Here is a 14,230-nt window from a genome sequence, read left to right as displayed (position 1 = left end):
TGAGAACCAGTTTGCTTTTCCATAGCTCGCGGTGCTAAGGGAAGCCACATCATTACGTCGCTGTATACGTCAGTTACGTCGCTGTATACATCAGTTACGTCGCTACATTTGCATAAACCTTGGCGCGAATATCAAAGCAAAAACAACACGGAAGAAGCAGCAGCAACAACAACAACAACAATAATAATAATGGATGACTTCGCGTTTGTACAGCTGCTGCTTCTCGTCGCTTAAAAATGGCAATCTTTCGCGGTCTTGTTATTGTTGTTGGTCTTAATAACTCCCCACTCCCCCCCCCCCCCGCCCCCGCTGACGTAAGCGGTTCTTTCCTCTGGCCCAGCAGAGAGTTGGTGCTAGCCTGGAACCGGTTTTTCTGGCCCCAGAGCCAGTTCTTTGTCAGTGGAAACAGAAAACCCAGTTCCAAACTAAGCACTGGCCCCGAACCAGCCCTGGAACTGCTTTGGTGGAAGAGGGGCATTAGAATACTTTTTTGCTCACCGGTTCCTTGTCAGTTTTTTCTGTAAAGGGATGAATCATTATCATAGTCAAATCACTTTCTTTGTTGTGACTCCTCAACTAAAATAAGAACTTTTCCATGGACTTTCAGCAGTGTTGTAGTCGAGTCACTAAATCTCAAGTCCGAGTCCAGTCTCAAGTCCCCAGTGTTCAAGTCCAAGTCATTAAAGAAAATTTTGAATCATGTCTGAGTCAAGTCCACTGTTGATCCAAGTCGAGTCTGAGAACAAGACTCCAATGGCACCATTTGACGGTGTCTGTTGCCAGAGGTGGAAAAACTGGATTGACAAAGTAAAAGTCCTGCTTAGGTTTTCCTTCTGCCTGTGCTCTCAACACAGGTGATTTCACCAATTAGCTCATCAACCTGGCTTAGGGATGCGGTAATTAGGATCAGCTGGTTCGTTGAACTGGCTGGAGCAAAAATGTGGCAGGGTTTTTACTTTCTGCACCTGGGTTTTTCCACCTCTGGCTGTTGCTGCCTTTATGTGAAAGCATCTCTGTTACTGTGTTGGACTAACGTTCCTGCTCGACTGCCCCATTTTAGTTAACAGGCTACAGATAAAAAGCTTGTTCATCTCTCAGCAAGCCCCGCCCACATACAACTGGGCAAATAACATGAGAGAGGGTTAACACTAGCTAGTTCATCACTCAGCAAGCAAGCCCCGCCCACTATCAACAAAGCAATGAACATAGCGTGTCACTTCCTTCTCTGTGTGGAGCTTACCAAATGACGATTGAAGTTCGAGGTCGTCCCCGTCGTCTCCTCGATAGTTCTTCTACATATGGAACACATCGCAGTGCATTTTTTTCCCACTGCACGAGAAGTCTGTATAAGCAAAGCGGACAATCCTAGGGGAGTTCTCTCCAGGCATTTTAGCGCCATGAACGTTAGTTTGTTCCTCAACATGACGTATGAACAGGTGAATGTGCATTCTCTTGCACGAAATTAGCATAAAAATTAATGTAGATATAAATGTCTTGTGTCAAATTATTATAGCATGTTACAAAATATAAAGGAAAAATCCAAGTCCTCGTCTCCAATTTACGAGTCCAAATGCAGTTAATGCATGAATCCAAGTCATCAGTGCTCAAGTCCAAGTCAAGTCATGAGTCCTTAAAATTAGGGCATGAGTCGTACTCACGTACTACAAGCCTGATGACTCCTCAACTAAAATAAGAACTTTTCCATGGACTTTCATTCAACCAGACTGTTGTTTGTCAGCTCAAGCTCCGGAAACCCAATCTTTATACAGAGCTGTGTTTAAAGGTGGGATCAGGGAATATAATGCATACATACGCTCACCAGCTGCTTTAACAGGAACTTGTTCTTAATTCTAAGATGGCTGCAAGAGTGGAACCCAATGTGGTCTTCTGCTGTTGCATGCTGAGATGCTTTTCTGCTCACCACGGTTGTAATGAGTTGCTATGAGTTATTATATCCTTCCTGGCAAAAAATCTTGAACCAATCTGGCCATTTTCCTCTGACCTCTCTTATCAACGAGGCATTTGTTTCCACCCACAGAACTGTTGCTCACTCAGTGTTTTTTGTTTTTTGCACCATTCTGTATAAACACTAGCCTGTTGTGTCTGAAAACCCCAGGAGATCAACAGATTCTGAAATACTCAAACCAGTCCATCTGGCTCAAACCAACACCCATGCCACAGTGAAAGAAAGTCACACTTTGAGATCACAATTTTTCCCATTCTGATGTTTGAGCATTGTGAACATTAACTGAAGCTCTTGATTTGCATCTGCATGATTTTAGGAATTGTGCTGCTGTCAAGGGATTGGCTGATTAGAGAACTGCGCAAAATAGCAGGTGTATGGGATGGATGTTCCTAATAAAGTGTCTGATGCTGTGAGTGTATAATATTTGATAACATTTTGGTATCTGCTCAGAAGAACAGCTCTGGTTTATATGGTGTCACCAAATCCCAAATTTTTAAACAGGACCACCAACCTCCAATCAAACAGAACAAGCGGGTGTGTTGGCTATCAACAATATTCCCTTTGAAAGCTATACATTATAGGCATTTTTGCCCAAGGTAGTGAATACTGTGTTTTGGGGTGTGGTTTTGTGAGGGCTTCAAGTTTTCATTTTCCATCTTCAGTAGCTGCTCTATCCTGATCAGAATGGAGATCTGGAAATACACTAATACACCATGGATGGAATGCTAGTTCATCACAGAGCACCATACGTACTCACATTTGATTCCGATTTGATTCTAGAGGCAATTTAGTCACCAATTTACCTACTGGCATCTTTTTAGGAGGTAGAAGGAAACCAGAGAGCCTGAATGTCTGCGAAGGTTCTCAGTCATCCAGATCATCGTAAACCGTAGGTGCTAAAGAAGGCAACTGGACTTGCTTGTGAGACACCATTTATCAGCCATGCAGTCCTTGGCACACATACCAGAAAACTGAATACACATCCACACCAAGACTCAGCTGACTTCAATGACTCACATGATAGCAGAGACAGCCAACGACCTACAGATCACCCTAATGACTCTCTAGGCTGATAACACCATTCACACCCAGCCTAAAGTGACCCTAACACCTACAGGATGACTGAGGCTACATCCACACGACAACGGCAACGAGATGTTATTTAAAAAAATATCGCGTCCACATGGGCAACGATCAGTAAAATATCAGGTCCATATGGCAACGCAACGCTTGCTGAAAACGATGCAATACACATGCCACACCTCTAGGGGCGCTGTAAGATGGTCCCTTCAGAGACACCAGAACAATAGAAGAAGTAAGGACGCATGTGCATAAACTATTATGCGCGAGACTTCATATTAGCCACAAAGTCAGGAAAATCTGTTCGTAAAATTACATTATAATGACCAAATACAATGAAAAGTATTTTTCCAGTCTCACCTGTGAAAGGTAATCCCATGTGATCTCGTTTGGACGGCAAACCTGTTGGTACAGTTAAACGCAGCACATGAATGAGGCATCTTTATTCTCCGCTTTGACCCATCCAATATGGCGGCGAGGATGACGTATGATTCTACGCAGAAGGCGGCGTCTTTAATGGTCCGGAATAAATTGAATGCTACACGTTGATGGATTAATTTGTTCTTCTACGCCCTTTTTGAGGAATGTATTGTAGGACTTAAACCAACATCTGAAGAGGTGAGATCGCTCCTTTTTTTCCCTATTTTTGCTGGCGGGATTGACTCTGCCCTAAGGGCTATTCTCTCTCTCTCTCTCTCACTTTGCACCATTACACAATAAATATTCACATTGAAAATATTTTGTAAGCGCGTTTCATGAACCAAGTTATAGGATTTGTTGACAACTCGCATCGAGTTCGTTACACTTCTACCCGGCGTGAAGCACTCACAGTCATGTGGTTGTGACGTCATCGTAAACAAATCCGTTCTACTCATCCAGACGACTTCGCAACGGCAACGTTCCCAGATCTTTCCACTCTGGAACCCGTTCTCAAAAGATTGCGTTTTGGGGCACCCAAAACGCCGGTGCCGTATGGACGCCAGGCCGAAACGATAAACAATTGTATCGGATTCACCTGAATCCATTGTCGTGTGGACAGGGCCTCAGTCATCCAGGTCATCGTAAACCGTAGGTGCTAAAGAAGGCAACTGGATTTGCTTGTGAGACACCATTTATCAGCCATGCAGTCCTTGGCACACATCCCAGAAAACTGAATACACATCCACACCAAGACTCAGCTGACTTCAATGACTCACATGATAGCAGAGACAGCCAATGACCTACAGATCACCCTAATGACTCTCTAGGCTGATAACACCGTTCACACCCAGCCTAAAGTGACCCTAACACCTACAGGATGACTGAGAGGGTCAATGACCCATGTGACCTCAAGGACTCTCCACTAGAGGATAAATACCTGGAACTCCCAACTAGTCAGACAGAACTGAAGAAGCCTTTCGGATGAGAGGTGAAACGTCTTCAAGGATTTCAAGCAAGTCCAGTTGCCTTCTTTAGCACCTCTGGTTTGGAGAACCTGAAGGAAATCTGTGCTGTTCCCTGAGCTCAGGATTAAACCAGAGACCCTGTTGGTATATTCAGCCAACTTGCACCAAAATTGCTTAGCATGAAAAGAGGGAGGGCATTTGGTTCTGCCACCAGAATCACAGCAAAGTTTGGCTACAACTCTACCTGTAGCTGAGAATGATGTAATTTGTGTGTGTGTAGTATTCTTGGATTATTAATTACAAGCAAATTCTCTTCCTTTGTTGTTACTACCAACCACAGTTACATCATACATCCTACTGTTTTATTGAAACACACAAAATGCGAGTTCCTCGAATACAGAATTATAAGGTATTCAATAATTGGCTAAAAGGCGTACAGCCAGGAGGCAGCGGGGGAAAAAAGGCAGGACGACCAAAAGCACAGGGTTTTAATCGTGCTGTTGGAGAGGAAGGAATTTTTCTCTGTGGCCCGCTCTCCTACTGTTTCATAAACCCACATGCTATACATACATAAAGCATGTAGAATCGCCTCAGGAGGTTTGTCACACACTATTCTTCTATCTATATACAAACACAGCGAACGATATTCACACAAGCAGCACTTGTGCAGGTTCTAATCATTCATGTGTGGGTTTATTTGGTAAAAGGAGTGAAAGAAAAAGGAGAAACGAATCCGTAATCAGGAGAAGTGACAGGCATCTGTTGCTCGGGCTGAGAGTGTGTGGATGAGACACATATACTGTATGCTACAAATACACACACAGAGCTATGTTTAATGACAAGCGCATGCCCATACTCCATCTCGAGAGAAGAGATAAGGAGAAGGTGGGAGGGCATCTGTCAAAACAGATGTACGGCAAAGGAATTTGATGAGAAATGAAGAACAGATTAGGAGATGAAGAAAGAGCCAAATATGAGGTTGTACGTTTTTACGATCTCACAAGCAGTCAAATCACTTCGGCGAACTTTCAAACAGCTCAAACGCTATGGTGAAAAAGCACAAAGCACACAGCTATTACTATCCAGGGCACTTGGTTGAAGATTGTAAATTAGAGGACAGCGAGAACCTGAATACCGGAATCACTGACCTCTGACCCTGGCATAACAGCAGCCGCACTTTGCCAGGACTTTTCGGAACAAGTGTTGGCAGGCGCAGCCCCGGTGGTGGTGGGCACCCTTCATGTTGTATCCCAATCACAGGAAGCCAGTCTACCAGGAACCAGCATGACCCATGATACCGGCACTCTTTCCCCCAGATACACGCACTCAAGTTAATCCCAAAGAGGTAACCAAAGAACCTTGGCAGATGACAATTGTGGGGAGAGGTGGGGTTGATGATGATAAAAAAAAAAACAGTCCAGAAACCAGGTTGTAGCTTTAGTCACAGCTTGTAAGTCAAAGAGTCAAGGTTAGATGAAAAGCTCAGCCCGTTTTCTGGATCTCTCTCCACTCCATGTGCGGGAATCTTCCCTCTGCTCTGTTCTCTTCTGCTCAGTGCCTGGTCAAATGATCAGACAGCACCACTGGCTGAGAGCACGAGGTAGAAACAGAGAGACACGCACAAGACGGGAGGAGGGAGGAGGTGGAGCTCCATTCGGCAGCTCCAGTCACTGGCTAGTCCACGGTACAGCTCCCACTCCCCTCGTTTTTTGTGTTGTTTTGTTTTGTTTGTTTTTTTTTCTCTCCCCATCTCTTTACAGCTTGTGGTTTCTTTTAGGGTCTCACTTCCTGATGCTTTTTTTGGATCCTTTTTGTACAATTTAGACTTTGAGTATGTCACTTGGCAGATTCCTTATTCACTGCTTCTTCCAGTCAGTCAGTCAATCAGTCAGTCAGTCAGTCAGAAACCTAACACCATTCGAAGTCAGAACCAAAGATAAACATGTGTCGAAAATAGCTGCACATGTGTTTAATGATATAATTATATCTGCAGTGCAAGACAAGAGTTGTCGCTCTCATAGCCAGGCTGAGTCTTCAGAGCTGGTGCAGGGTTTTGTGTTACTGTAGACATAGAAGTGAGCTGATGGCATACATGTCAACCTTTGGTCAATCAAACCTGTATAACCAACCTCCAAAATCCGTATTTCCCTTATAAAATCCGTATAAGATGCAAATTAAAGCGAGTCTCCCGCCCGTTGAAACTTCATGTATTTTCTCATCTCATCTCATTATCTCTAGCCGCTTTATCCTTCTACAGGGTCGCAGGCAAGCTGGAGCCTATCCCAGCTGACTACGGGCGAAAGGCGGGGTACACCCTGGACAAGTCGCCAGGTCATCACAGGGCTGACACATAGACACAGACAACCATTCACACTCACAGTCAATTTAGAGTCACCAGTTAACCTAACCTGCATGTCTTTGGACTGTGGGGGAAACCGGAGCACCCGGAGGAAACCCACGCGGACACGGGGAGAACATGCAAACTCCACACAGAAAGGCCCTCGCCGGCCCCGGGGCTCGAACCCAGGACCTTCTTGCTGTGAGGCGACAGCGCTAACCACTACACCACCGTGCTGCCTCGTGTATTTTCTTTTGTATGAAAATTATCATAAATGATCAAATGTGAGCATAAATAAACGACTAGAAATAAAAAATCATTTTCGAATAAAGGGATTACTTTTTGCCCGCGTAGTACTATAGCGCCGAATCACTCATTTCCGACCTAGTAAAGATCCAGGTCACTATCTGCCGATAAACAAAAAGAACGACACTCGTGTTCGAGAGCATATAAACAAAACTTCAACTTCAAAATGTACCTGTTCAGTAGAAATGCTGCGAAATCCGCGTGGGTTTTCATCCCCATCTCTTCCTTTCGCCGTATCCACTCTTCCGAAACCGGTCCAATGTCTATACGATATCTTGCCGCTTTATATGCCACTCTTGCCTTTTTCCTCGCGCTATCTGTTTCGAACTTTTCTGGCCTCCCTATCTTCTTTCGTTCCGCCATTTTTGCTCCAGCTAAATATATATCGAGGTCAGATCGATCACGTGACCTCGGGTTGTGACCTCATTTTTTCGCGATCATTCGTAGGCCTATCACTGCACCTTTTTTTTTGGGGGGGGGGGGGGGGGGGGGTCCAAAAACTATTTCATTTTCTTTATTTTGGAATATATATACACCATTTGAAGGTATTTATTCGTTTAATGGCGTCAATATATGAGTCTTTTTCAACACAGAAAGTTTCAGCGGGAGGGAGACACGCTTTAAAATAATTTACCTAAAATTTGAATGATAATTAACAATGATATATCCCAGTTACTTTTTATTCAATATTAATAACAATAAACCTTCAGAATGAATACAAAGCTCCAATGTTCGACAAAAACACAAAGTGTCACTCTAATGTTCTGAATTGTACTCCATGACAGCTTTTTTAGCGCTCTGCACCAATACCTCACGAGGCTGCATGTCACAGCAAGTGTCTGTGTTGATCTTGCCGGAGTGCCCATTCAGAATTCAGTCGCTAGTGAAAGTCGTTCAGGTGGAAATACGTGTTTCAACCAAAATGTTACTTCGCGGTTGGCGAAATTCTCGCAATGCGGTGTGCGCATGATCAGAAGTGGAACGAAGTCTCGCTACCACAAGATAACGCGCGATTTCATAAGACTCTTTACTGGCTGTCTGTGGTGTACAGTACGTTTGTAAATGTTATGCGCTCTTTTATCATCGTGGGAATTGATTATAGCTCTAAATAAATATTGAAGTTTTTTTAAAGAATCCGTATAACTTTATTTGTACGCCCGTATACTACGTTTATTGAATCAAATCCGTATAAAATACGGACATTCCGTATAGGTTGACATGTATGTGGTGGCAACAGAAGGAAAACGCGACACACACTTGTGGCTGACTGATTATGACCGCAAGTAGATTTCTTACATTTCTAATCGAAGGAATGGACTACGCTGGATTAGGGACATTTAAATCCAACTTTGAAATTATGTGCAAATGAGCAAGCAGAAGTGTTTGGCAGTGTATACACCGATCAGCCATAACCTTCTGACCACTGACAGGTGAAGTGATTAATTAACAATCCTTCCACAAAATCGAGTCGTACATGAGCTGATAGCTATAAGCCGTGTACGACGAGAGTGAGTGGAATAACTGTTTAACTGTTTTATTCTATCCACGTTCACTGGATTTTGAGAAACGACTCATTTTTATTTTTTGCAAATTCGATCAATAAAAACTTTATACAAAACGTCCGACAAAATCATTTCCGCTTAGATTGTAAACAAACTGGTGAAATGACAGGAGCGATTTGTGAAAAGTGCTATAATAATATAATAATTCTTGAAAAATAAAAAATAAAAGATATGTTCTTATCATCAAATACTTTCATTCCATATTTTGTTGCTTTTTTTGGATTTTTGGGGGTCTTCTTCTTCTTTAGGGTTTTTTGGCAGTTGGCAAACCAACTTAAAGGTGAATTACTGCCACCGACTGGGCTGGAGTGTGGAACAGGAGATATTGCGGGGGTGGGGGGACTATATTCTTTTAGCTATTTCTGTTTCTTTTAAATACTTGATAACATTTTTGGGGGTTTTGTTTTCAAGTAGAATTTTTATTTCGCCATCTGTTGGTTCAGGAACACGCTCCGCCATTTTGTTTTTCTCTACTCACGGTATATGAGCTGATAGCCTAGTAGTAGAGTAGCCAGTCAGAGCAAGCGATTGCTCATATCCAGTGAATGTGGACAGAAGAGCATTCATTATCTCATTAGAATGTCGCCTGTTAAGGGGTGGGATATATTAAGCAGCAAGAAAGAGAACAGTCAGTTCTTGAAGTTGATGTGTTGGAAGCAGGAAAACGGGCAAGCGTAAGGATCTGAGTGACTTTGACAAGGGCCAAATTGTGATGGCTAGATGACTGGGTCTGAGCATCTCCAAAATGGCACATCTTGTAGGGTGTTCCCGGGATGCAGTGGTTAGTACCTACCAAAAGTGGTCCAAGGAAGGACAACTGGTGAACCAGCGAAAGGATCATGGGTGTTGAAGGCTTATAGAGTTGCCTGGGGCATGACAGCTAGCCCATATGATCCAATCCCACAGAAGAGCTGCTGTAGCACAAACTGCTGAAAAAGTTAACGCTGGCTAGAACAGAAAGGCGTCAGCAGTAACTTTTTCAGCAGTTTGTGTTACAGTAGCTCTTCTGTGGGATTAGACCATATGGGCTAGCCTTCATGCCCCATGCGAGCCCCATGACCCTGTCACTGGTTCACCAGTTGTCCTTCCTTGGACCACTTTTGGTAGGTACTAACCACCGCATACCAGGGAAACCCCACAAGATGTACCATCACCTCACCTGTCAGTGGTTTTAATGTTAAAGCTGATCGTTGTACATGTAAATATTAGGGCTGGGCAATATCATGCTATGATCCCTTCTTTGAAAATTCTCTCAAGGTTCCTACAGTAAGTTTTCATAAAAGCCTAAAGCATTTTATCCTGCTTTCCTTGATAAAATGACTGTACCATACACACTCCCTTGACTTATTACTTTTATAAAATGTAGATTATTATTATTATTATTATTATTGGGGCGGCATGGTGGTGTAGTGGTTAGGGCTGTCGCCTCACAGCAAGAAGGTCCCGGGTTCGAGCCCCGTGGCCGGCGAGGGCCTTTCTGTGTGGAGTTTGCATGTTCTCCCCGTGTCCGCATGGGTTTCCTCCGGGTGCTCCAGTTTCCCCCACAGTCCAAAGACATGCAGGTTAGGTTAACTGGTTACTCTAAATTGACTGTAGGTGTGAATGTGAATGGTTGTCTGTGTCTATGTGTCAGCCCTGTGATGACCTGGCGACTTGTCTAGGGTGTACCCCGCCTTTCGCCCGTAGTCAGCTGGGATAGGCTCCAGCTTGCCTGCGACCCTGTAGAACAGGATAAAGCGGGTAGAGATAATGAGATGAGATTATTATTATTTATAATATTTGCAATAAACATTTCTTCTGCATTGCCATGTAGTCTGTAGTCTGTTATTAATACACTTTGGCTTTGGATTAGGACTTTCCATGGGCATAACAATGACTTAAGAGTAGTGATTTTATTAGTTTAAAACAATTAATTAGCAGAATTCAATTACGGTGATGCAGTCACGGGTGTGCATATATCAAAAATTTTACAACAGCTTCAAACCTAGCTCAGCCAATCAGGCTTTTAAACTGAAACTATGCATTATGTACTGTAAATACTGTATAGTTCTGTTTTTATGTGTTTATATAAAGTCCTATGGAATCTTATGGACTTTGGGGGAATTTATAGAGGTACCACTTCAAGCCAAGTCCAACATTCTGGAGTTAAGGTGTCCTCCATGGCAGCAAATGGGAATACTTTAAAAAATGTTCTTAGGATTCCATGTATACCCCCATGATTTCCCACGAACACACCACAGCATCTCATGAGGGTCCCATTCATGACCCACGGATTCCAATGGGAAGCCCATGGGAATTTTCCAATATTTAGATACATAGACGCCAGCTTTACTTATTCAAATGAAGCTCTCACTACTGAGCCTGCTAGCTAGTTTTTATCTCATCCAAATGCATGTTTATTACCTCCACGAAGTTCACTGGAGGAGGTTATGTTTTGACCTCCATTTGTGACTTGCAAAAATCGGAGATTTTTGCAAGTATGTTGATCTGTCCATTTGTCCGTTTGTTTGTTGGTGCTCTAGCATAATCATTTCTTGATCACTTTTTACCAAAATGCACAGGGCAACTCACTAGGGTCACACAAAGACATCGTTAGTTTTTGGTGGGTCAAGGTCAAAGGTCAAAGTCACCAAGGTCAAATCTTGTAAAAACACCTAATCGGCCATAACTTCCGTTTCTTTGTGATTCTCACAAGTATCATGCTCTGCATGACTTTTCATTTGTTTGTTTGTTTGTTTGTCTGTTCCCAACATAACTCAAAAAGTAGTGAACAGTTTTTGATGAAATTTTGAGGAAAGGTGAGCCATGAGCCAAGGAACAATTGATTAGATTTTGATGCAAATCCAGATATGTATGTAGAGCCAGGATTTATTTATTTTTGTCCGTTCCCAACATAACTCAAAAAGTAGTGAACAGATTTTGATGAAATTTGGTGGACAGCTTTTGTATTATCCTAGGTTCAAGTGATTTGGTTTTGACGTTAACATGTGTCTTGGTAGAGGTATGCACGCTACCGAGTGCCCTTCTAGTTAATTAAAGTGTTTTAAGAGTTGTTCAATTTGTAGTTACATAACAAAAACCTGCCATTTCCATGATATCAACATTAATCATGTAGCAACATAGCCTGAATGGTAATTCAGCCAAATTATTGATACCCAAGAAAGCAGTAGATCTACGCCACCGCCTACATCTCTGTTTAACTCCTGACCCTTTGCTGAAAGTGACAAAAACGGATCGGGATAATGGAAGATAACTAAAGCAACAATTGTATAACAGTAGCCTGGTGATGTGAGTGGGTGATATGTGCTACTTTAATAGCATTCCGTCTTGAGAAAGCAAAATATACAAAACCTCGATTTATTCAAATGCAAAAAAATAAAATAAAAAAGGTTTGGAAATGAGATTTTGTTTGGTAAATGCCTGTGAAGTGTACTGTTCTGTACTTTTGTCTCATCATAAGTGCGGTGTTCTCATTAATCGTAGATGTTAAAGACAATTATACCACAGCACTGTTCAATTCTCAATTCTGACTGACCAGATTAATTTTGTAGAACAGTAGCTCTGACAGTAGTTTCACCTGCAAAGCAAATCACAGGTTTTTATTCTATCCACATTCACTGGATATGAGCAATCGCATGCTCTGATTGGCTACTCTACTGCTAGGATATCAGCTCATATATGGTAAGTAGAGAAAAACAAAACAGTGGTTGTCATCAAATATTTAAAAGAAACAGAAAAAGCAAAAAGAATATAGTTTTTTTTTCCCTTCAATATCTCTTGTTCCAGACTCCAGTCCAGTCGGTGGTCTCACGCTCCTGGGCTCACCTAACACTCTGGATTCCACTTCCCACAATCCCACTCACACACCTGACACTACCACGTGCACTCCATCAGCTAACCCGGAACCACTTCCTAGGAGTGGCTCCCCTGAGTTCTAATTGTCATTACTTGTACCTTTTTGTTTATGTCTGTATTTATACCCCTCTGTTTGTTTTGTTCATTGCGGAGTATTGCCTCCACATTTCCGTGAGCCTACTGAGCGTTTATATTTCTGATTGCGTTTCCGTGTATGACCCTTTTTGCCTTCCGGTTTCTTCCAGTTTTGCCGAGCCCTTGTGTTTATCTGCTCGTTTCTCTCGCTTCCTGGTTTCTCAGTCTTCGCCTGTTTCTCGACTCCAATTTGCCTAGCCCTTGTGTTTATCTTGCCTGTGTTTTCCTGATTTCCGGTTCTTGGACTATTGCCCGTTTCATGACCTCGATTTGTCTAGCCCTCATTACTTTGTTGGATTTCCCGGTATTGACCTGGCCTGCTTATTGTACATTGTCTTGTCTCACTGTGTCTATTTTAACCTTGAGTTTGTTCTTAATCCACAAGCGTCTGGTTTGTCACAGCCGCGTTACAGGTGGTGGTAACGCACCTTTAAATTGGTGTGCCAACTGCCAAAAAACCCTAAAGAAGAAGAAAATAGCAGAGCGTGTTGTTGAACCAACCGAGGATGAAATAAAAACTCTACCCGAAAACAAAACTCCAAAAAATTTTTTTTAAAGTGTAACAAAATATGGAATAAAAGTATTTCATGGTAAGAACATACACTATATTGCCAAAAGTATTTGCTCACCTGCCTTGACTCACATATGAGCTTAAGTGACATCCCATTCCTAATCCATAGGGTTCAATATGACGTCGGTCCACCCTTTGCAGCTAGAACAGCTTCAACTCTTCTGGGAAGGCTGTCCACAAGGTTTAGGAGTGTGTTTATGGGAATTTTTGACCATTCTTCCAGAAGCGCATTTGTGAGGTCACACACTGTTGTTGGATGAGAAAGCCTGGCTCTCAGTCTCCGCTCTAATTCATCCCAAAGGTGTTCTATCGGGTTGAGGTCAGGACTCTGTGCAGGCCAGTCAAGTTCATCCACACCAGAGTCTGTCATCCATGTCTTCATGGACCTTGCTTTGTGCACTGGTGCACAGTCATGTTGGAAGAGGAAGGGGCCAGCTCCAAACTGTAAAAACAGTCTGCATGCCTAGGTGCTTGATTTTATACACCTGTGGCCATGGAAGTGATTGGAACACCTGATTCCAATAATTTGGATGGGTGAGCAAATACTTTTGGCAATATAGTGTATTTTTTTCAAGAATTATTATTATAGCGTTTTTCACAAATTGCTACTGTCACTTCACCGGTTTGTTTACATTCTGAGCGGAAATGATTTTGTCAGACATTTTGTACAAAGTTTTTATTGATCAAATTTGCACAAAATAAAAATAAAAGTGCTCTGTTTCTCAAAATCCAGTGAATATGGATAGAATAAAACAGTTATTCCACTCAATCTCGTCATACATGGCTTATAGCCGACTCGGTGCTATGCGTCTCACCGGCTCTCAGCTCATGTACGACTCAGTTTCATGGAATAACTGTTAAATATTAATGCGCTCATTGTAATATGTTATCTTTTCTATAGTCGCAGGTTTTGCAGGGACTTGTATGTTTCCCATCGCTGAATTTTATAAAGTGTAATTATTCATATGGCAAAGTGTTCTGTATGGGCAGCACGGTGGTGTAGTGGTTAGCATTATCGACTCACAGCAAGAA

General features: G+C 42.5%; 1 protein-coding gene across 4 annotated transcripts in view; it reads right to left on the bottom strand.

Moving 5' to 3' along the window:
* Positions 1-14,230, bottom strand: part of arhgef25a (Rho guanine nucleotide exchange factor (GEF) 25a) — a 301,768-nt gene that overhangs the window by 187,695 nt on the left and 99,843 nt on the right. The window contains exon 1 of one of the 4 annotated variants that reach the window (XM_060938477.1): positions 5,580-6,000. The exons of the other annotated variants lie outside the window; for them this stretch is intronic. Within the exon in view, the coding sequence (XP_060794460.1) occupies positions 5,580-5,673 (94 nt within the window). The 5' untranslated portion in view covers positions 5,674-6,000. Of the gene's footprint in view, positions 1-5,579; positions 6,001-14,230 lie in introns of those variants that run through there. 4 annotated transcript variants of the gene reach the window in all.

The sequence above is a fragment of the Neoarius graeffei genome, chromosome 13, assembly GCF_027579695.1.
Source record: "Neoarius graeffei isolate fNeoGra1 chromosome 13, fNeoGra1.pri, whole genome shotgun sequence".
In the NCBI taxonomy this organism is placed as follows: domain Eukaryota; kingdom Metazoa; phylum Chordata; class Actinopteri; order Siluriformes; family Ariidae; genus Neoarius; species Neoarius graeffei.
This window is presented reverse-complemented; position numbering and strand designations above follow the sequence as displayed.